Source organism: Mytilus edulis, chromosome 1 (genome assembly GCF_963676685.1).
Source record: "Mytilus edulis chromosome 1, xbMytEdul2.2, whole genome shotgun sequence".
In the NCBI taxonomy this organism is placed as follows: domain Eukaryota; kingdom Metazoa; phylum Mollusca; class Bivalvia; order Mytilida; family Mytilidae; genus Mytilus; species Mytilus edulis.
This window is the reverse complement of record NC_092344.1, coordinates 118391184-118416679: the sequence shown is the minus strand read 5'-3', so window position 1 is coordinate 118416679 and position 25496 is coordinate 118391184. Positions and strand designations below refer to the sequence as shown.

General features: G+C 32.6%; 2 protein-coding genes and 1 long non-coding RNA gene across 4 annotated transcripts in view; 1 reads left to right on the top strand and 2 right to left on the bottom strand.

Moving 5' to 3' along the window:
* The first annotated feature begins 1857 nt into the window (after positions 1-1857).
* LOC139502829 (uncharacterized) overlaps positions 1858-25496 on the top strand; it is an 81756-nt gene continuing 58117 nt past the window's right edge. The window contains exon 1 of the long non-coding RNA XR_011658955.1: positions 1858-1925. This is a non-coding gene — a long non-coding RNA (uncharacterized lncRNA). The remainder of the gene's footprint in view (positions 1926-25496) is intronic.
* LOC139502659 (uncharacterized) lies at positions 6415-12585 on the bottom strand. Its single transcript, XM_071292189.1, has 4 exons — positions 10167-12585; positions 9182-9363; positions 7659-7712; positions 6415-7264 (listed from the first exon to the last, which is right to left on the bottom strand). The coding sequence occupies exons 1-4, from the start codon at positions 11963-11965 to the stop codon at positions 7209-7211; spliced, it is 2091 nt and encodes a 696-aa protein (XP_071148290.1). The 5' UTR covers positions 11966-12585; the 3' UTR covers positions 6415-7208.
* LOC139502641 (uncharacterized) lies at positions 15130-22386 on the bottom strand. 2 transcript variants are annotated; one of them, XM_071292172.1, is made up of 3 exons: positions 21938-22386; positions 20358-20461; positions 15130-17227 (listed from the first exon to the last, which is right to left on the bottom strand). In XM_071292172.1, the coding sequence occupies exons 1-3, from the start codon at positions 22051-22053 to the stop codon at positions 16953-16955; spliced, it is 495 nt and encodes a 164-aa protein (XP_071148273.1). In that variant the 5' UTR covers positions 22054-22386; the 3' UTR covers positions 15130-16952. The 2 variants fall into 2 exon arrangements, with proteins under 2 accessions (XP_071148273.1, XP_071148280.1); XM_071292179.1 differs by lacking the exon at positions 21938-22386 and adding an exon at positions 20697-20844.

The window sequence follows — 25496 nt, the reverse complement described above, 5'->3', positions numbered from 1 at the left end:
TAATGAGTTAAAAGCTGATCTTGATTTCATTAGTTGATCAAAACAACCCACCATGCACACAGTCCCGATAAATATCTTCCTTTTTTGGTGCAAGATTCTGCAACTCATTTCACAAAAAATCTTGAGAGAAAAATTACTTGTATGTCTTGAACAATTCAGTACAACTTAAGAAATGATGGTAAGATTTTTTTTGTGATTAGAGCCCCTGAGCTTTTGTTTAGTTAAGATTTTCTAGTTTCAGGTTAATAACTTATGTATAAGTATTCTGATAGCTCTGAATTTGTACCACAATGTTTAATACCACAAGTAGAAGGTTGGAATTCATATTAGGGGTTATGGGCCTATATTATGTCAAAAATTTGATCACAATCAAAATTCAGACAGTATCAAGCTTGGATATTGTTTCCAAATTTGCTCTAACTGTTCAGGGTTTGACATTTGCAGTTGTATCAGCATTGGCGGATCCAGGGGGGGTTGAAACACCCCCTTTTTTTGGACAATCAATGTATTTGAATTGGAGCATATATAGTTGGACCCCTCCTTTATTCTGGATTGGGAACCCCCATTTTCAAAATGGCTGGATCCGCCCCTGATCAGGCTGCGCTCAGTGAAGCATTTTATTCTAGTTTCCAGACAATAACTTGTGGAATGGTGTATGAATCTCTCTGAAATAAGACCACAAGTTTTCATATCACAAAGGGATGGTAAGAATTGGCCTTTTGGGGGTTATGTGTCAAATATTTAATTACAATCCAAATTCAGATCTGTATCAAGCACGAATTTTGTGTCAATTTTTCCCACAACTGTTCAGGGTTGGATCTCTGCTGCCGTATCCAGCTGCGCTCAGCGAAGCAATTATTTTAATCTTTTCAAAAAATTTCCTCTCAAAATACTGCGCCGAATAGAATCAAACTTGATGACAATCGTCATTAGAGTATTTAGTTTAAACATGTGTTTAATGACCCTGCCAGCCAACCAACATGGCCGACATGACTAGAAATAGAAAATGGGGTAAATGCAGTTTTTGGGTCATATATCTGAAACTAAAGCAAAAGTATAATGGTTGCATAAATTGTAAACAAAATTATCAGGAGAGCGACACAGGCTACTTGGAGCCTCTGGTTCCAAATTAATCTTCAACAGATTTGATATTACCATATGCCGTTAGAGTAGTATTTGCAGTTGAATGTTCGCATTTAGGTACACATGTTTACAAAACATGGCATGTTAATAACCATTATTTATCCGTGATATTGGTTCCTGTTGAATGGATACACATTTGTGTAACCAGAGAGCATTTTTAGATAGGTTTGGGAAAGCCTATTCAGACTATCCAAGAAGTGATGCTGAACTTCAGGTTTCGCTATATATATTCATTTAATCAATACAACTAGAGACATATAATGCATTATTTGTTACAAACTTCTTCGAAATAAGTAGTTTTGCAGAGAACCAAGTGTGGTTCAACACTACTAGTAATTTTTGTCGAGCCTGCAACTTTTGTTGCAGAAAGCTCGACATAGGGATAGTGATCCGGCGGCGGCGGCTGTGTTAGCTCACTTCTTAAAAGCTATATATTTTAGAAGGTGGAAGACCTGGATGCTTCATATTTTGTATATATATGCCTCATGTTACGAAGTTTCCGTCAGTCACATTTCCAATGTCCTTGACCCCATTTTCATGGTTCAGTGACCACTTGAAAAAAAAGTTCAGAATTTTTGTAACGTTGAATTCTCTCTTATTATAAGTAATAGGATAACTATATTTGGTATGTGCGTACCTTGCAAGGTCCTCATGCCCATCAGACAGTTTTCACTTGACCTCGACCTCATTTCATGGATCAGTGAACAAGGTTAAGTTTTGGTGGTCAAGTCCATATCTCAGATACTATAAGCAATAGGGCTAGTATATTTGGTGTATGGAAGGTGTACATGTCCAACTGGCAGGTGTCATCTGACCTTGACCTCATTGTCATGGTTCAGTGGTTATAGTTAAGTTTTTGTGTTTTGGTCTGTTTTTCTCATACTTTATGCAATAGGTCTACTATATTTGTTGTATGGAATGATTGTAAGGTGTAGTGGTGTACATGTCTAGCGGGCAGATGTCATCTGACCTTGACCTCATTTTCATGGTTCAGTGGTCAAAGTTAAGTTTTTAAGTTTTGATCTTTTTATCTAATATTATATGCCAAAGGTCAACTATATTTGGTGTATGGAAATATATTCTGATCTATATGTCAGTCCCGCAGGTTTTATTTGACCATGACCTCAATTGCACGGTTCATTGGACAGTTAAGTTTTTGTGTTTTGGTCTATTTTTCTTAAACTATAAGTAATAGGTCAACTATATTTGTTGTATGGAAGCATTGTTAGCTGTACATGTCTGCCTGGCATGGTTCCTCTGACCTTGACCTCATTTTCATGGTTCATTGGTCTTTGTTTAACTATCTTGTTTAATGTTAAGTTTATGTGACAGTTGCAATAACGCTTTATACTTAGGACTATCAACATAATATCAATGATTAGTAAAGAAGGCGAGACATTTCAGTGTGTGCACTCTTGTCATAATAGACATGATTATTATTTTTCTAATTATGAGTTTACCTTTTCTCGTTAGTAACATGTCGTCGTAACGTTGTTTGTGTATTTAAGATACATCAATTTATTCGATAGCATTTACTCACTATGTGTCGGTTATTCTATGGAAAGATATATACTATGAAAATTAGAGCGAGGGGCTTGCCCCAAGCTCTTATTTTCATAGTATATACCTTTCCATAGAATATCCAATTTAGCACATATTTACAACTTGAGTAATTCTGTAATTAGTCAATTGATATGTTGATTTACGTAGTTTTGTAAATCTACTCTGACTAGTATCATTGTAAGATATTGACTCCAGAATGAAAGGATTGTAGTTGCTGGTGTAAGTAAGCTAATTCACGGAAACAAATCAGTTCGAGGTATATGTTTAACATACTAGTAGGTCATTGAAATAAGTTCGAGGACAGGTATATGCTTTACATTGTTATGCTTAACCAGTGGCGGATCCAGAACTTGACCTAAGGGGGAGCCCGCTGACTTGACCTAAAAGGGGGGGGGGCGATCCAGTCATGCTTCAGTGATTCCCTACATAATCAACCAATTTTTTCCATGAAAAGGGGGGGGGCACCACAGGCCCCCCCCCCCCCTGGATCCACCTATGTTAACATTATTCAATGAAATAAGTTCGAGGTATATGTTTAACATAGTCCAATGAAATAAGTTCGAGGCAAATGTGTAACATAGTTCAATGAAATACGTTTGAGGTATATGTTCAATATTGGTCAATGAAATCAGTTTGAGCAGAGACATATAATACTATTATATGTTTCTGGTTTGAGGTATATGTTCAATATTGGTCAATGAAATCAGTTTGAGCAGAGACATATAATACTATTATATGTCTCTGGTTTGAGGTATATGTTCAATATTGGTCAATGAAATCAGTTTGAGCAGAGACATATAATACTATTATATGTCTCTGGTTTGAGGTATATGTTCAATATTGGTCAATGAAATCAGTTTGAGCAGAGACATATAATACTATTATATGTCTCTGGTTTGAGGTATATGTTCAATATTGGTCAATGAAATCAGTTTGAGCAGAGACATATAATACTATTATATATGTCTCTGGTTTGAGGTATATGTTCAATATTGGTCAATGAAATCAGTTTGAGCAGAGACATATAATACTATTATATGTTTCTGGTTTGAGGTATATGTTCAATATTGGTCAATGAAATCAGTTTCACCGTGTATCATCAGTACACCGGATATAGGTACTAAGCAAGCGGAACATCATCATTTTTGACCTGACACGGTATGAAAATCTTTGTTTTGTTTACATAATGTCAATGTGTACCTCACTCTTTATATAATTGTTGTTTTAAGAAATGATTTTGTCGTAAATTCGTGATAAGGAAAGTCTTATTATTTTCTCAAAACAAGAAAGCTTACTAAAAACATGTGCAAATACTTGTCAAAGAAGTTAGCGCTCGTCTCATTCCATATGATTATATATTCATAACAACTATTTTTCTGACAAAAGGCCACTGTGTGTGCGTAAGAAGTATAGCTGTTTCAATAATTGGCATTGAAATCTTTCAGACATATGTTATTTTTGAATATTTTAGTCGGGAAAGACGCGTTGTATACGGTGTATAGCTGACCAAATAAATCCATATGTACGGTGCATAGTTCAGTGAATGTACGGTACATAGCTTTTCCAAATGTGTTTTAAAAAATGTACAACCGCCTTCAATGCTGATCAAGTAAATTCACAACCAGTTATATGATCACTAATTAACGATGAAACAACATTTTTTTTATGATGATAGGAGTATTAAGTAAACATAGTACGTGTCTTTCGGTCATGAAAGAGCAATTATATGTAACATATGAATTCTATTTGTCTAATTTCTGATCCTGTGGTAATAACTTCTGGTTTATCCTGGTTTATCCTCAACAATAAACTTTTGTCAACTTCCAAACTTCTTCTGTCCGGAACAATAAAGTTAACATTTGAGCTGTTAGATGTAAAGTTTCCTTGTGACACAACCTGTCCCTTATTCTTTGGCCCACCCATAAATCTTAAGAACCGACCTTTGAATAACTGGAGTGCCGTCCTCCAAAACAAAAAATGTCGTACTCTTTGGCAAGCTAAACCATCTTACTACATCCAAGAACAATAAAAAAAAAAGCCATATTTTCAATTGGAAACCTGTCCAAGTTAACACAAAAGCCTTGCTTTTTGGATCAATGGTACTCTCAGATGAGTAAAATAGTCTTTTATTTAGTTTGGTGCAGAAATATATTATTAAAAGTAAACGCTTTAACCCTTGATGTTAATGCTTCATCACCCAATAGGAACCTTTTTCATATTCATACATTTATTACAGAGCATGCCAGTATTTATATTTATGTATTGTTCAAAAAGAGTATTATTGTTAAAGGAGACAGATTTGTAAAAGCAAATTGCTTGTTTCTGAATCCTGCATGAATATTATTTCATTGTATAATATCGTTTCATGATGAATTATCTGAATAAATATTGTTTAAACTAATTGGAAACCGTTTCTCGTTCACCAATCTATGAAAACACTTAAATTCTTCTAGCTTATTCGAATCTTTAGGAGCTTGGATTACACTTGGGAGTAATGCTACAAGTTCGTCGTAAGATCTGTATCACTATCAGCTATCATTTTCAACCTCTTGCTTGTCCCAGTTTTTCGGTTTAAGTTTATCGTCTTGAGCACTTGTATCATTATTTAATTTTATTATTTTTTTGTAAGGGCCTTCTTTTGGTACACTGCTGCATTTAGAAACATGAATGGTTTCATTTACATCATTGATAGTTTTAAGCCGTCTCTACATACTTTAGGAATTAAACGAAAAGTTTTCAAGGTTGTCGAATTTTATTCTTAATACATGATTCCCCAATACATTTCCCAAATAGATATTTTGTTAATACATTGAAAGCTAAAATGTTTCAAGTAATAGTCGAGAAACGAGATTGCACATGATGCGAATTGAAGTGAATTGCCTACACACCGTACAGTTTATATCGAATTATTTTCTATTCACCGTACACACCCTTGGCTGTACACCGTACACAAAAACTTTTTTTTCACTCTTGTTTTTTAACCTAAAATGCTTAATGGAATGAGTTATCTTAGGTAGGTTTATGATTGGTAACTATCACTTTTGCACTGTATTAGCTTTTATTCAGATAAACCATGTAAATGGCTCGACAACTGCATCGAAATTGAAAATTCCTGTTAACCTTCACAACTATTTGCGCAAGTAAAAGTTGATTATTCATATTAGAATATAAAAGTTGTCTTATAAATAGGAAGGAATCAATGCGAAAATTATTTGGGAGCAGGAATTTCAGATGTTGAGAAATGTACACTATATGTAGATAAAACAAAACAAAGATTTTCTTACCGTGTCAGGTCAAAATTGATGATGCTCCGCTTGCTTAGTACCTATATCCGGTGTACTGATGATACACGGTGTTTTTTTTAACTGTCGAGATAAAGAACAGCAATAAAGGACCTGTTCTACTAATAAATATTAATTTTCCCAGTTTATAAATCTTAGGAATCTCCCATTTACATTTACCCTCAATAGAAATAAGGAGATGTGATGTAGGATTGTCAATTAAACAAGTATTCACTAGAGACATAATTACTAGTACGTAGATGTTAGCACATGTAGGTCACTAAATGGCCTTTTCAAAGAGCAAAGCCCATGCCGCATACTGGTCGACATGGTAGACTAAGAGAAAGTGACTTAAACTCTTTTTCAAATCAGACAAAAAGAAGAAATAGTGCTGAGAGGGCAAGTATTGTAAATAATACACACGTTATCAAATGAGAGAATCATTTATTTGCAACTAAAAAAGTTTAAAACAAACAAAAAATAAGTTAGATAATATCTTTTGCATATAACATGAGGGCAAGTAATTATAATACTATTTAATGATACAATTTAGACTAGATTAGTACTGGCATTCTTGCAGCGGAGACCACTATCAAAATCATATAGTAATAATTCTAGTTATAAAATCAATTTAAAAAAACTTCATAACTTTAAATATGTATTAACAGGTTTTCTTGGTATCTATCAACTCATTAACAATAATAAAAAAAAAAAAAGGATTTGGGTAAGAAACGAGAAAAAAATCCACGATACATATCTTTCGATGCATGGTATTTTTGCTTTGGCATAGAAGATTTAGCTTAAAGCATAGAAATCTTTGGTCTGATTTGCATATTTTGTATTAGATGTATCTGTATTGAATACTCTTGTTTTAATTTATAATATAATTTAGATATAATGTCCGATTTATACGCCTAGTTAATAGTTTGAGTCTAAATATTTCCCGTTTTTTTGTTACTCTTTGTATAACACATGGATTTTTCCTGTATAGTGTTATTATATAATATTATTAAAATAGCTCCAATACAATATGGTCCTATTGGTTTGTCTTGGTCCTTAGGTATATATTTAACAAATAGATATTGGTTTCAAGTCTATCATGACGAGCTGGTATCTGAAGGTCTTTAGGTATATATTTAACAATTATATATATGAGTTTCAAGTCTATTATGACGAGCTGGTGTCTAAATGGAATGTCAGTGCACGATCTTCGCAGTAATATCACCTCTTCCCTCTTTTGGACAGTCTCCGAAGAAGTTTTCTACCAACTGATTGTTCTGTAAAACAATTCAAAGAAATTATTTCAGCAATTGATTTCTAAATACCAAACAAATTGATCGCATAATAACATACTCCTTGTCAGTTATTATATATCTTTTTATTCGTGTTACATAGAAAATACATTTTAATTGTTTCGATACCCATTGTCTATATTGCAATCATAATTTTCGCCTCCGTCCGTTGGTCTAACACATTTTGTCCCACTTTTCTCAGACGCAGAATGTATTCATATTTGTTCAGCGACATCACAATGATGGGTTGTAACATGTTGACACTCAGGTTTAGGTGAGGTTCGTAACGCTAAATCTTAAGTATTTCGATTTAATGCTATGATGAATATTATTTGTCTTTTTATTGTCTGCTGGTATTTTTTCTGTGAGGTATACTTACTGTTTTTCTCTGGACGGCGAATAGCACCTGTGTAATCTTCATAGATATTGTCATCTGAAAAAAAAACACCCCGGAGAATGATATAATTTGATAGTCGAAAATACAAATTTGAGAGAAGAAACAAAATTCGAGTTATTCTTACAATATGACATGTTCTTACAGTGTGATATTAACACTGTACCAGAATACAGTAGCTTTTAAGAATTAATTTATTATTGGCATATTGTATCGGAAGATTTTCGTCTTCCAAAAGTGTTTTGGTCTTCGTTATATAATCATTTTTTACTGCATTGACAAAAGCAACGTTACATTGAATTCGGGAGAAGTGTTAGCTGTGTTCAGGAGAAGTGTTTGGTGTGTTCAGGAGAGGTGTTGGATGTGTTCTGGAGAAGCGTTAGACGTACGCGTGTTCAGGAGAAATGTTTGATGTGTACAAGAGAGGTGTAAGATGTGTTCAGCAGTAGTGTTAAGTTTTCGGGAGAAGTGTTAGATGTGTACAAGAGAAGTGTAAGATGTGTTCAACAGTGGTGTTAAGTGTTCGGGAGAAGTGTTAGATGTGTTCAGGAGAATTGATAGATGTGTTCAGGAGAGGTGTTGGATGTGTTCTGGAAAATGATAGTTGTGTTCAGGAGAGATGTTGGATGTGTTCGGGAGAAGCGTTAGATGTGTTCAGGAGAAGTGTTATAGGTGTTTTCAGGAGTGGTGTTAGATGTGTTAAGGAGAAGTGTTAGGTGTGTTCAGGAGATGTGTTCAGGAGAGATGTTAGATGTGTTAAGGAGATTACTAGTAGTTAGATGTGTTCAGAAGAAATGTTAGATGTGTTCACGAGAAGTGTAAGATGTGTTCAGGAGGTGGGTTGGATGTGTTCTGGAAAAGTGTAAGATGTGTTCAGGAGAGTTGTTAGATGTGTTCAAGAGAAGTGTAAATTGTGTTCAGGAGGTGGGTTGGATGTGTTCTGGAGAAGTGTTAGATGTGTTCAGGAGAAGTGTTAGATGTGTTCAGGAGTGGTGTTAGATGTGTTCAGGAGAAGTGTGAGATGTTCTCAGATGTTTTAGATATTTTCAGAAGAATTGTTAGATGTGTTCAGGAGAAGTGCTAGATGTGTTCAGATGTTTTGGATATGTTTAGAAGAATTGTTAGATGTGTTCAGGAGAAGTGCTAGATGTGTTTAGGAGAAGTATTAGATAAGATGTGTTCAGTAGGAATGTAATATTAGTTCAGGAGAATTGTAAGATGTGTTCAGGAGAAGTGCTAGATGTGTTCAGGAGAAGTGTTCAATGTGTTCAGGAAAAGCGTTTCATGTATTCAGGAGGAGTGTTGGATGTGTTCTGGAGAAATGATAGATGAGTTCAGGAGGAGTGTTGGGTGTGGTCAATAGGAGTTTTAGATATTCCAGGAGAAGCATTCGATGTGTTCAGGAGAAACGTTAGACGTGTTCAGGAGATGTGTTAGATGTGTCTAAAAGTCAAATTATTATTTCCAACTATAGTTAATGACATGCATATGACTTTATATTAACAAACCGTTGTATCTGGGGTCACTTTCATACAAATTGTTAGATACTCCAGGAATATTTGTTTCGCTTTGGAAAGAGTAGTTCCGTCTGAGGTCAGGTGTTTTCTCCTCTTCTGGTACATTAATTTGACTGGTTGACCGCGTCATCTTCAGTGATAATCGAGATAACCGTCGAACACCATCCCTCATCCTATAAAAAAACAGTAGAAATGTAATATCAGTTATTCGTTTAGAGTGTTGTTCGGACGAACGAAATTTTTATGAAGAGTCATTTTCATTTGATTTTAACAAGTTAAGTCATAAACATACCCAACTTCGAGGAAAATTCAAAACTGAAAGTCCCATGCAAACGGTAAGCATGTTTATGGTAAATTGTACTATTCCCTGAACTGAAATTCAAATTCCATAAAGAATTATCCTCAGACAGACAAGTGTATAAAAAAAATATATACAACTCGTCTAAACATCAACCCAACAATGTAAGATCCGTAAATTTGCTTTCGCAGAGAAATATATACGATAAAAATACACATATTTGACAGCACAAATATGATTACATCACACTTCTGACAGTATATATATAGTGTGTAAAATAAAGATGGCAATCGGACTTTTTCAAGACTTTTTCACTCCTAATTCATGAATGACTCGTAAATGGGGGGTATCAGTGGTTTAATGTAAATAACGTAAATTGTGAGTGAAGTGCAAATATGAAGTTGCTTTTAATGATCTTAAATGAAGCGAAGATCATATTTCTTTTCTGTTTATTCTTTTTGATGTTGGATATTTATTTACTTTGCTTAGGTATATTTCGTTTTCGGCTATCTTTTCGGTCTATAGGGTCACCAATCTTGGTCGATAACTTTTCTTTTGATGTCGATTTTAAGTGTTGATAGTACACTATACCTTTGTATGTATAAATATATATAGTAAATATACTATAACTAAACATGTTAAACATAATGTATTGTTACACTTGACAAAAGAATTTACCTGTCGACAAAATTAGTATTTCCCGAGGCAGTATCAACTTGTTCATCTTTGCATTCATAATCTTCGTAAGCTTGATCATTATATTTTATTAAATTGTTGTATGTTTCAAGTGATATTTTCTCTGGTCCCGTTGACAGCCATTTTTTCCGTCTTGGCAGTATGAAGTAACTAGGTGGGAAATGTAACCGTTCTCTGAGATGTAATGTCAAATCATGACGTAAAGGCACCATTAAACAAAGGTCAATTTTGGCATCGAGACATGAGTGCTTTGTATCAGAATTGCGAGGTATAGGCGAAATGAGTACAAGAGGGTCAGAAACGTAATGCTCGAAACGGATACTTTGATTAAATGGCACAAAGCTATCACTATCTAACGAATAAGCGTCCATAGGCACTTCAACGCGATACTGTAAAATGTTTGACACATCAAAACCGTCGTCTTCTGCAATTTCTAGCAACGTCACTTCAAGATCTGCAGGTAGTTTAATTATTGCACGACCACCAGTGTCATCTAATATGTCCCACTGAACAACTTGACATTCACCATATACCTTTTTGCCATATCTTATTTTTACGTTTTGTATGTTAAAATTTGTGCATTTAAGAATGTCGCCACATTTTAAACAGAAAGGTTCTGGAACATCGCATGCTATTGCTTCTGTTACTTTAAGTTTTATCTTTTCTCGTGTATCTAAAACTGCTTGAACTGAATTAAAACGTCTGCTACATTTGTCGAATTTACCCTGAACGTCACTCCCTAAACTAAATATATCACATTTGGTACTTGCAAGAATTCTATCAACATCTTTATCAAAACGATGAATAATTACTTCAGTTCCAGGAGAAAGATGATCTTTAAAACGAGTTATTTTGTTGCCGTAATTAGAGATTCTTGCAATAACAGGAAGGTCTAACTCGAAATTGTCTATGAATTCATTCAGAGGCATGTCTCTGGTTGATGGTAGAAAATCGTCTAGCTGATCCATCACTTCTACTTCTTCTTCGAGTGAAATTTTCCACTTTATATCGTGATTATCTTGTGGTGAAACAATGACAAAGAAGTTAGGTTTGCGCATAGTAATCAGACCTTTGTAAGTTAGAGGTAGTCCTGTTAGCTTGGTAAAAATTTCTCCATTATTGCCTACATTTGTATAGAATGAACTTTCGTCGTTATCAACAGCGACTAACTGAATGTTTTCCTCTGAAAATTTTAATTTCCTTTCCGTATCCCCGAATGCCACAATTTCCTGGAGATTATAAGACTTGGGATCGTCCAGAACAGTGAAATCTCCTCTACAATTACTGGGTAAGGTCAAAATATGTCCAGATTCGTCCTCACATTCTAAACACAGTTTCCTGTCCTTTGAATTCTGAGCTCTCCGAATGAATCTAAACCGTTCACCTTTCCTGAATATTTGAGGAAGATAAGGATCCTCTCGTCCATAGTTGGCTTGAAATCTTGTCGGCCAGGCTTCCAATAGTTCACCTACTGTAGTGTAAATCCTTTGAAAAGCTTCTTCTGATCTGTGTACGATATTAAATTTAATGTGACTGTCTGGAGGGACCTTTACCTCACGTCGTATACCTGTGTCTGTGTCAAAAAATGACAAACATATCCACTCAACCGCTAAGGTATGTAGGTATAAAGAGTCACCCACTCTGAGAGCGGTAGTATGGGCATTACTGTATAATCCACGTCCCCCTAGAACTTTGAATGTTTTAGGTGGTGTGTAACATTCCGTAAAATCCTTAAGCGTAAAAACTGTCCTGGTAATAGTCCTTTCATTATTATCCGCCATGTTTTGTTTTTATTACCTGGCCGATAACAATATTAAGTTTTTCAGATATCGCATTTATCAAGGTAAACGTCGCCCGTTATTATAGTACGGTTATCTCCCTTGTCATCTGAATGTGACTTGTTCTGTGATGATGACGGATTCTCAAAATCCGCTCAGAAACTGATATGTGAAAAGAAACCGCGTTAAAAACACTAATTCAGACATAGATGTTCAGATCATTTCGACGTTTGTATTAATGAACTGATCACTTTCAGATGTTAGTTAGATTTTGCTAATTTTTGTCTCCTTGACAACAGGTGTTTGTAATATGCACAATATGATTCTGAGATTTGTAAGACATGAAGCAATTATTATAACATCGGTTAAACACGCTGTAGAAGTGAGAATATTAGCTGTAATCATCTATCATATGGCAACATTTCAAATCTATTTTGACATAATGATTTGCCATGGGTCATGAATGTTACATGAATGACCATCGGTTAAATATGTTACATACAATAATCATTAAACAGATCATTCAAATTACTGTAATGACCAGAATTAAAAGATTCAAACATTTTCAAAAGTTTCTCTTATAGTTTCCAGAAAATATTATTAGTCGAATCCTATTTAAATATATTATTTGTAGTGATAACCAAATACAAATGTACTAGTCTAGGTATGTAATTAGTGTTCTCTTACGTCTGTGAATACGTAAACAGCTTTGTATAAGGAAATGACCATTCTTCTTGTCTGTGTGTGTGGTGGGAAGCAACAGTTGTGTTAGTCTTTAGATTCATACACTAAATTTACTATCAACTATACAGGAAGATTAAATGCAATCGTCAATAGGAAAGACTCCTAACAGAAAAAAACACAATAGGCGTTTAGTATTTTTTGGGGCCCTTTATAGCTTGCTGTTCGGTGTGAGCCATGGCTCCTTGTTGAAGGCCGTACCTTGACCTATAATGGTTTACTTTTATAAATTGTGACTTAGATGGAGAGTTGTCTCATTGGCATTCATACCACATATTCCTTTATCTATCTAGAGTTCAACATACGGTCTGTAACCAAAGACAATTGTCTATATGGATCGGCTAGAGTCAAGACAATAAATTTGTGAAAGAAGTCTTTATGAGACAAAACTCAAAGCCAACGATTTAAATACCTAATGATATTGTGTATAGGATAGTCATTGTTTTCTCCCTCAATTATATCATATGCTCGATATTTCATTATAAGCTCTATATAGTATGTATTTAAATTATTATTTGATAAAGTTATCACTTTTTGTACTAATTTTAAAGAACTGTCTACCAAATGATAAGAAATATTTATGGCTGTTCACAAATGACCATTTACCAACTCTCATGTGCCTAGGAAATTACATTATTAAAGGTTTAGAAATAAGATCCAGATGTAAACAAAATATATGAAATAATATAATATTTTATTGTTATAAGATTTAATATAATAGTTATATAAAACACATGTTGTGTTAGGCTCTGGTCCTGTCCATAACGTTATAGTATGGTATTAGTTTTCTGTTTGGCTTTTTCCAATCATATTGTGTTGTAAAATGATGCCCTTTATGGGTTCTTGATTAGATAAATAAAATTCTTATATTTATGTTTGACGACGAAAGATGCATGCAATGCCGTGTTGACGATGTGTGAATGAAATAAATCAATTGATGAGTTTGTCTACCTTGTTAATCGTGAGTTGCCAAGTGCACTACCTACCAATTATGCTGATTCAGTGAAAATTGACTGTATACTAAATGTTCTATTTATCATTTAGATTGATACAAATGTGTGTTGCAAAGTACTAATTGTAAATCACAGAGAACGATTCTTCAATGTCAGGAAAATGAGAGTTGGTACTATACTAATGTCAATTGAGATGTACCTCGACCGAGAAAGATCCTCCGACTATACCTCACTTTTCTTACCATAAAACCATTTCTGCATTTTTAATTTATCCGATAACTTTAGTCGCTAATTTATTCGATTTATGCGATAACTTTCGAAGTTATTTTATTCGATTTATGCGGTAACTTTCGAAGTGATTTAATCGATTTATGCAGTGTAGTGCAAGGTTGAATCGTCAATATTATCCATGCATAAACCGCCATTTTATGCGTTAACTTGTTATCCATGATTAAAGTTATTGTATGCGTTAACTTGTTATCCATGTTGAAATCGCAATCCCAAAACGTGTTAATTATTATTATTATATATATATATGTGTGACCGTCCTCACATTATTAGCATTATCGACATCTAGCAAAGATTCTATACCAATATAGGTCTTGGAACCTGCAGCAGTGTTCGAGTTTGATCATCGTGTTGTTTTGAGAGCTTTACTGTGGCACCGAAATGGGGGAAAACAGCACTTTTAAGTTCGTGTTAGGATTTGTTTAGCACAGATAAGGATTTCGTGGCATGATGCCCTACAAAGATATTTTGACAGTTATGACGTATTTTTCCGAAATGTGTGTAAGACGCTTATGGAGTCCTATGGAAGTCAAGGTCGTTAAAAACTACCCTCATCATCATCATGACAGTTGCGTCCAGTACTTCAATTCTTCACTTTCGGTCTCTGTATTCATTGAAGTTATCATAAACATGTATACGGTCCGTGAAATCAAACACGTCATATATAACAATTATTATGTGAACTGTGATCGTCTAAATGTTTTTCATGTAAGAATTAGACGTGATATATTAATCGTTTTACTCAACTTCTCAGTAGTCTGAAGTTTGTTGATATTACCCTGTGTATTTGCTACGACAGTCTTCAATACTCAGGACTGGTGAAGAGATATCGACATCTAGTATAAGAACTCTACACAACAAAAGAAAGAGTCCGTCTTGGCATTGCAACGAGGTGTGAACTTTTGCTTCTAGTTAAAAATCTCCGGTGGCTGAATTTTAAACGACTAAAAGTCAAAACAATAGAAAAAAATAACAGCAACTACAGAATAGTGTCCTTTGCTTCAAGTATTGTTCACTTCATTACTTATATCCTCTTCATCCCAAGTGGGACATAAGGCCATGTCGAGGTTATAATATCATAATGTGTGTCAAAACGCTACATCCCTTCTTTGACAAATAGTGCTTCTTTTAAAAAGTACAACCTTACAAGATTCACCATAGTTCGTAGACATTAGTAAAAGAATAATATTATAACACGTTTTATTAATTTTAAACAATAATAAATGCATTGTAAAGACATATTTAAATATAAAAATAACATCATATTTTATACATGAACAAAGTTAACAATTTTATAATAACAAACAAAAACCAAAAGTTCACACTTACAAAGAGAAAATTGCAATCGGCAGACATTATATATGTTTTTGTAAAATTCGATCGAAATTTAATGTATATATTTTTAACCATCTACAATATTTTATCATAATTAATGACAATGGTCGATATAGTCTTTTCTTGAAACATGTATAGTTTTCGAAACTATCGCATAATAAGTAAAAATGTAAAATACTTTCAAATGATGGCAGAAAACTGAAAGTTCAGTATTTTCAGGTAAGAATATGAGTGGAACACATCTTTGGTTTGATTAATTTTTCATTATGCTAAAATTAATAAGAAGCATCTTTATTTAAAAGACAACAGCCATGGTTAAGCGTTTTGGTCCGGGGCAGGGGTAAGGGGCTGGGATTTTATAAATAAAACTTGAATTTTGATCTTTCATTTAAATAAGAAAATTTCATTTATTTTGTCTATACCTGTAGTGTAATATCATCCATTTCTTTGTGACATTCTCATGTGTTAAATACAGGTTTGATATCATTTTTCAGTTTTTTAGGTCGATTTCCTCTAAAGATATACATCCTTTGTATATATATCTTTGTTGAAGAAGAACAGCCTATTAAAATAACATACAGTGTATATTTTATATTTGCATGTGAAATGTATACCCTTTTCAATATGCAAATGGTTTGAGTGGCCGTTTATTAGTATAGCTTCTATAGACATTAGTGATATCAAGCATCACGAAATATAATTTTATAACGAAGGTTATTGTTAAGAGTCACAGGAATTAAACATTAGCAATTCCTCGGAGGACTCCAGTTGACCTTAGTTAGGTGTGTGGATAACGAATGGTAACTTCTTATGATATACAGGATTAAGGAATACGCAATTGAGAAATACGTTTCTAGGACAAAAACCTTTTATGTTTTAACATTTTTAAAATAGCAAAAATGACCATATATGTAATAACAATCAACATATTTATATATTTTAAAATAGTTATTCTATTTACATTTTGAACCCAGCTTGTATTGACCGACAATACACAGCCAATTGGCAGCAACTTTTGTTTTTACGAAATTTGAATGGATAATATGGTTTTATAAATAAAATAGGTCTACAACAGGAGATGAATATTGTTTCAATGTGAGAGCAAAATGACTCAATTCTTCCTCATCTAATTTCAGGTCCATGATAAACTATTATGATAGAGTGCATTAACAAATTCATTTTTCGTTACTCAGAAAGATAAATTTACTAACAATAATATAACCTAGTCAAATTCATAAATAGCGGTATCAAAAAAAATATACTGCAATATGTAGACACCCTGCATAGTTATTTGTAAAATTATACATTTTCTACTTTTCATAAACCCAATACAAATCATGGCCCTATGATAAAATACAGATCAATGTATGTTTTTAAAAGTCAATTAAAAAAATGACCTCTCAAATCACAAAATTCACAGTCTTAAAAAACCACCATGTATTTTATGAATGTACTAGTATACCCGTTTACATAAATAAATGCTGATTATTTGTCGTTCATGTTGTTACTACATGCATATATGATATATAATAAACATATAGATTTGACCAATACTGGTCCTTCTTATCACCTCGTTATGATGAGAAACGTCAATATTATTTCTATTTCTAACGATACCTACAACAAAACAAAAGTATATGGTAAGTATGACAATGTTACAAGGGACTTATGAGTTACAACATAAATGGTGCTGACTTTTTAGATTTGGCACTGCTTTTGTCTCTAAAATATATTATTATGGGATTTTTAATCCCTACATTTTCCAATTCTGAATCACTAAGTCTTGAAAATCTTTTACCGTCCACACTTTTCTTCCTTAAATGGTTAACTATTCTATCATTAACTCCCATATGTTTGAGGAATGTTAAGAGTTCTTCTACTGTAAACTTTGATACGTTCCCGTCATTTGGAATGGTTATTTCATGTTCTGGGATAAACTTGGAAATTACTGAAAAAATAAACATTAGGGTAAATACGAATGTATGTGTACATATATCCAATTATACCCACTTTGACAGAAAAAGACAAGATTTCCAATTTGTATGTGTATCCTTATTCAATATATATATATAGTTCCAATAAGTTTAAATATGAATGCATATGAAACTATGAAAAACGAGTTTGAATCGACCTCAAACTCAATTGCAGCCATGCTAAACTATAAATCCATAAAAAATAAATTTTGTTTTGTTTTATTTCTTCACATTTTATTACAATTTGACAATAGTCCATGATGTGCACTTTGAAAGAAATGGATGCATGTGACATATTTTAACTGACTTTTCGCACGAGACCTTTCCATTGATTTTACTTTTTTTCACTGAATACTTTATTTGTTGTTATGTAATGTGACCGTTTCTTGGAAATTCAGCTACACTGAGAGACGTGTATAATGGTAAATTATATAAAAAAAAATCAAGAATGTGTCCATAGTACACGGATGCCCCATCCGCACTATCATTTTTTTATGTTCAGTGGATCGTGAAAATGGGGTAAAATATCTATAATTCTGTTTTTGTTGAATTTCTATACGAAGATATTTATCTAAAATATTCACAGATATGTGTATGCAATATCAATGCAATGTAAGTACATATCAATAAGAAGCAGTATGAGATGCATGTCAATGAGACAGCAAATCTACCACACAAATAACCAAAAGTCATCTTGAGGTAATTACTATTTACAATATAACAGACAGGTATTTGTTTTTTCTATGTACGTACCTTGCTATAATTGGACGAAAGTAGAAAAAAAAGATTTATATTTCCTGTTGTCAGCAGAACTAATATCTTTTTAAAAAGTTGAAGATCATATGAAGATCAACAATCCCTCTGAACTAAAGAAGTTTTGAATATTTATTGGAGTCGAAAAATGCCTAGGATCACCTGCGTAAAGACCATCGTCCGTTGGTTAACGAATATAAATGTCTGTTTGGGATATGCCTAGTCACTCTCAGGTATAGAGTCTGACTCGTGAAAAGTAGTTAAGACTATATATATCTACCTGATGGTAGTTAAGACTATATATATATCTACCTGATGGTGGTTAAGACTATATATATATCTACCTGATGGTAGTTAAGACTATATATATCTACCTGATGGTAGTTAAGACTATATATATCTACCTGATGGTAGTTAAGACTATATATATCTACCTGATGGTAGTTAAGACTATATATATCTACCTGATGGTAGTTAAGACTATATATATATCTACCTGATGGTAGTTAAGACTATATATATATCTACCTGATGGTAGTTAAGACTATATATATATCTACCTGATGGTAGTTAAGACTATATATATATCTACCTGATGGTAGTTAAGACTATATATATATACCTGATGGTAGTTAAGACTATATATATATCTACCTGATGGTAGTTAAGACTATATATATATCTACCTGATGGTAGTTAAGACTATATATATATCTACCTGATGGTAGTTAAGACTATATATATATCTACCTGATGGTAGTTAAGACTATATATATCTACCTGATGGTAGTTAAGACTATATATATATCTACCTGATGGTAGTTAAGACTATATATATCTACCTGATGGTAGTTAAGACTATATATATATCTACCTGATGGTAGTTAAGACTATATATATCTACCTGATGGTAGTTAAGACTATATATATCTACCTGATGGTAGTTAAGACTATATATATCTACCTGATGGTAGTTAAGACTATATATATCTACCTGATGGTAGTTAAGACTATATATATATCTACCTGATGGTAGTTAAGACTATATATATATCTACCTGATGGTAGTTAAGACTATATATATATCTACCTGATGGTAGTTAAGACTATATATATATCTACCTGATGGTAGTTAAGACTATATATATATCTACCTGATGGTAGTTAAGACTATATATATATCTACCTGATGGTGGTTAAGACTATATATATATCTACCTGATGGTAGTTAAGACTATATATATCTACCTGATGGTAGTTAAGACTATATATATCTACCTGATGGTAGTTAAGACTATATATATCTACCTGATGGTAGTTAAGACTATATATATCTACCTGATGGTAGTTAAGACTATATATATATCTACCTGATGGTAGTTAAGACTATATATATCTACCTGATGGTAGTTAAGACTATATATATATCTACCTGATGGTAGTTAAGACTATATATATATCTACCTGATGGTAGTTAAGACTATATATATATCTACCTGATGGTGGTTAAGACTATATATATATCTACCTGATGGTAGTTAAGACTATATATATCTACCTGATGGTAGTTAAGACTATATATATCTACCTGATGGTAGTTAAGACTATATATATATCTACCTGATGGTAGTTAAGACTATATATATATCTACCTGATGGTGGTTAAGACTATATATATATCTACCTGATGGTAGTTAAGACTATATATATATCTACCTGATGGTAGTTAAGACTATATATATATCTACCTGATGGTAGTTAAGACTATATATATATCTACCTGATGGTAGTTAAGACTATATATATATCTACCTGATGGTAGTTAAGACTATATATATATCTACCTGATGGTAGTTAAGACTATATATATATCTACCTGATGGTAGTTAAGACTATATATATATCTACCTGATGGTAGTTAAGACTATATATATCTACCTGATGGTAGTTAAGACTATATATATATCTACCTGATGGTAGTTAAGACTATATATATATCTACCTGATGGTGGTTAAGACTATATATATATCTACCTGATGGTAGTTAAGACTATATATATATCTACCTGATGGTAGTTAAGACTATATATATATCTACCTGATGGTAGTTAAGACTATATATATATCTACCTGATGGTAGTTAAGACTATATATATCTACCTGATGGTAGTTAAGACTATATATATATCTACCTGATGGTAGTTAAGACTATATATATATCTACCTGATGGTGGTTAAGACTATATATATATATCTACCTGATGGTAGTTAAGACTATATATATATCTACCTGATGGTGGTTAAGACTATATATATATCTACCTGATGGTAGTTAAGACTATATATATCTACCTGATGGTGGTCTGCTGACTGTTATCCGTGGAGGAATCATCCTTGGTGGATTAACCGGAAGTGAGGGACGAAAGTCATTTGGCACTGGTGGAAGTTCTCTGGTACTGAAATGAAAGATAACACACTGAATTTTGTTTTAGTTATCAATCTAATTGAAATAAAGATACATGTATCTGGTTTCGTTATACTACATATGAGCTCACATGTTGTATAACGAAATCAGAGATCTATATTTTAATTAGATTGACATATCATCAACATATTGTCCATAATATAAGAGAGAAAAATGTTCAGTCATATATAAAAAAGAATAAAATATTTAAAATGATTTTAAAATACCTGTAATCTCCTGTCATACTGATGTTTCTCTGTTCCAGGTAAACTAAATTATTTCCATGAAATGTGTATAAATACTATATATACTCTGTAGTAAGATTCCAAACACCCACAACTGTCTTATCAAGCCAAATATTTTGTCTTTTACTATTATGATTTTAATCTATATTCACAATTTTAATAAGCTATAAAAGATTTAAATCTTCATTTATTAATAGAATGAACCAATAGAATACATGATTCATACAAAGTAGGAGTAGGTAAAATGTTACAGATTTTGTCAACTGGAAATATTCAATGACATTTTAAATCTAAATAATCTTGTAATATTGTATACTTCATAGATATGTGTCATGAAGACATTTGCTTTGTATCAGAACAATACAAGGACAGTGTGAATGTCTTGTGTTTGTTTGTTGAGTAGTTCCGAGATAAAACATCCACTCTTTGTATTTCAAAAATATGTTGATAGATAGTTTTACATTGTCTATGTTCCCAAAATATAGTATACTTCAGAAAAGGATAGCAAGTCTGCTCACTCATTGTGAAAAAAAACACCAATACACAACATGTTATGGTCAAGTTCAAACAAATCAATGTCCAGTTTAAACTGTCTGTCTATAAGTCGATTAAAGTTTTGTTATACGAGGAAACTTAGATTTAAAATAATCCCTCTCTTAACGTAAGGAGATCGATAGGATAGTATAGAACAAAAGAGTGCCCACTAATTAGGAACTGATGGAAGTAATTCATAATCAATGAAAAGATATAAAGTCCCATTGATAACTGGCTGTGTTTCTGTATTATTTTGTTTTGCTAGATATCAAACAAATAAAATTCCAGCACAATTCGGCAAATTCCGTTCTCTCTTTTTTTTATGATTTTCTTATTGTAATTATTCAGAGTGTATGTTTTGTTTTGTGGGTTTTCTCAAATTTATTTTTCTCTATATATATTTTTTTCTAATTTGATTGCTTGATATATGTCCACTGTCCATATATTCGTGTCTATCCTTCAAGTTCTGGTCCTTAATTTTTGTTCCTTTGATCATTTTGTTTTTCATCCCCTGTACTTTTAATTTAAATGAGTGACAATTTGCTATTTAAGAAATGCAAATGACTTTCAAGTTAAAAAAAGTGATAATAAGATCATTGTCTTGTTTTGTTTGTTGAATTGAACGTAAAGATGGAACCACGAGTTGTCCAGAAAAGTTCAAATGATATAAAATGAGTAACTGGCCTTACCTGTCATGACCGTTAGTCAGTCGTGATGACCCACTGTCTGGCCCTCCGTGACCATTGACTGGTAGTGTTGACAAATCCGTAAATTTACTGACAAAATTATCGTCCTCCTCTGCCATGATGTTTATAATAAATAATAATCATTTAAACTCTGTCTAAGCATGCGTAACGTTACCTGTCCGTTTACCTGCTAGTCATTATTGTTAATTATAAAATTCAGATGTTGTCAATAATATATTTAACACGGAAGAATGACAAAGAATGGGTTAAAAAATCGGTCACAGAAAACAGATCTGTGGTATACCTTACATCTTTGTAGCAGTTCATGATTTTATTTAATTTCGATTACCATAGCACTGTTTCCTACTGATATGAATTTAATTTACATTTGAAAGATGTTTTATAAACATGTTTCAATAAACCCTTTTATCATGAAAAATCAAAATTAACATACATGTCGCATGGTAATTTGAGAATCGCGTGCAGAAAATTGTAATCATACTTGAATAGAAATATTAAATACTGCATAAAGTTGTCTTTATTTTATCCTTGAATTTCTCAATATAAATTGACAAACGGTTGTTTTGACAAATATGTTTTTCAATATATATATACAATACCGTACACACCTGCCAATTGTGATGTCAAAGTGACATAATACATTAAAATAAAGATAATATGTACACCTTGGTATATATATGCAATATTTAAAACTCTCCGTCAGAAGCATAAACAGGACTAATAATGCAAGATACCGGTCTTTTGTTGTGGGGCATACCAAAAATTCAAAATAAAAAATAGAAATGTTGCATCTAATAAATGAACGAAGAATTAAATGAGATTTGTTCATTGACGAAGCGTTGTGTACGTCCTTCTTTTTAATCTATAAGGGATCCGCATTGTTATATTGACAATCATGATTCAATGTCTATTTTCTATAAACTCATCAAAGATACCAGGACTAAATTTTGTATATACGCCAGACGCGCGTTTCGTCTACAAAAGACTCGGCATCAGTGACGCTCGAATCTAAAAAAGTTAAAAAGGCCAAACAAAGTACGAAGTTGAACAGCATTGAGGAACAAAATTCCTAAAAGTTTTGCGAAAAACCTCTAAAGTAATCTATGCCTGAGGTAGAAAAGCCTTAGTTTTTCAATTTTTTTTAGGAAAAGCTAGGTGGTTGATATCAGAAATATACCGATAAAATTGATTAAAACTATACGAAGACGACTGGTTTCTTATTGAAACAAATAACACTAAATCTGCATAAAATCAATTTAAGTTAATACATTCATTTGCTTTTAACTTTTTATGTTTTGATATCAGCCATTCATGAAATCAATGTGCGTTTTACACAAGGAAGTAACCTTATCCTTTTCACAAACCAATAGTTGCATAAAGAGTTCACATTCCAAACGATCATCAAATAATCATAAAACAATTAAATATTGAGTTTATGAACCATTTCAAAATAAAAATAAAAACGTGAAATCGATACTTCACTTTTCCCCATTTCCTTTCTATGATAATATCCTTTGCACGACTAGTTCTTAACGATCAAATAACAATTCTGAGTTTAAATAATGTTATTCATTTTCTACGCAGGGAGTGAACTCTTATTCTCTTGTTGAATGTGTATACACTTCTTTACTTATTTCTTTTCATATCCATAACAATAAAGAAACATAATATTTGCTTAAACTCTCCATTCAAAGTTTACAAAAAATCATTGACCTCCAATATCCATAAATACCATTGATCTAGATACTTCTTATTCTATTTTAAATTAAATTTTTGGTAAAAAGTTCCATGAAAAGATATTAAATAGACTAAGATATTTTACAAATATGGGATGAATATTTTACAATACTCCCCTGATAAAAACTGCATTTACACATTAAATAATAGGACTCCATGTGCTCTTCTAGGTCATTAAAGTTACTGTTCACAGACGTCTCGTGGTCCATTCATCTTAAATTTTTTTATAATGAAAGACTACTTCGTCAGACGCTGAAAAAAATATTGTTCGCTAGCTTGAGTCTGGTGAAAAAATTGACACTATTGTGGTTTTCAGAACAAAGATTTTGTTATTCTGTATACGCTCACTACTCGTGATTAAGAATTTCAACATAAAGACATCGCCCTATTTTATGTTTATTTTTTGAAATATTTTATACTTGAAAGGTTACAACGAAAAATGAAGATGTATCATACATACAGCTATAGAAATAATTATTTTGATTTTGCTCAGTGTGTTATGTAAGGCATTTACACATTTTCAATTCTGTTCGGTTAATATGTAAATATACAAACATTTGAATATTTATCATAGCTATCTGCTATGACATTTAAAACGCTTAATTTTATTTTTGTTCCTTTCGAGTAGATACAAAAATCCTTGTTTATTACCAATTATTTTTTTTTAATTTTTATTCAACAACAAAATTATTGAACATGCTGTTAACATATTTCTTGACTGGTAAAGCTATTTCAGTGGAGATACCTGTATATAAGTACAATGTTAGTGTTAGTGGACACAGATACCTAAGTGATATTCAAACTCATTAACTCGAACACATGCCAACGCCATTAAAAAACCGAAAACCACGACAATAAGACATAGTCTACACAACACAACATAGAAAACTATGTACACGAACCTCACCAAAAGCCGGTCGTCATATTAGTTGATCCGAAAGGGTAAGTGGATCCTAATCCACATGTGGTACCCGTGTACATATCAAGATTCAGTTATGTCCCATTCGAGGAAAAGAGGAATTACAACAGAAATCAAAAGTTGTAAAAAAGTATATTACTCTTTACACGATCGAGATAACCGCAAATGCACACATCGCCACTAAATAATTCATATGCATAAACCAACAGAAAACAACCAAAAGAACTACACCATCATAACACAATCTCAAAACATACTACTACATCATCAGAAAACAATCGTAAAGACGTGTGTCCAAATATTACAATAAAAAAGACAACCAAACTAGAACACAATCACATAGACACATAACTTCGGAAAACACCCGATAAGATTTTCATCCGCAGACTAACACCACAAAGACAAACAAACAAGATGACTATCACAAATCATTATCCAAACACACCCAATAATAAATACATGAAACATTATCACACAAGCAAACAGTTATAAACCTTTATTATAACATTACAGACAAAAACCATCACAATACATTCAAAAGATATAACCAACGCTCAAAATAAATTATGAAAACTTACAACACGAGCACATCGGCATATTATACAATCACATTTACCACCAAAATAAAATTTCCAAGACATAAAACAGCCAATACATATGCCACCAGAATACAATCTCAAAGACATAAAACAGCCAGTAAGTGCATCAGCAGAATACAATCACAAAACCTAAAACAGGCAGTACCGATATCACCAGAATACAACCACAAAGACAAAAAAACAGCCAGTGCATATGCCACTAGAATACAATCACAAAGACATTACACAGCCAGTAAGTATATCACCGGAATACAATCGCAAAACATAAAACAGCCAGTGCGTATAT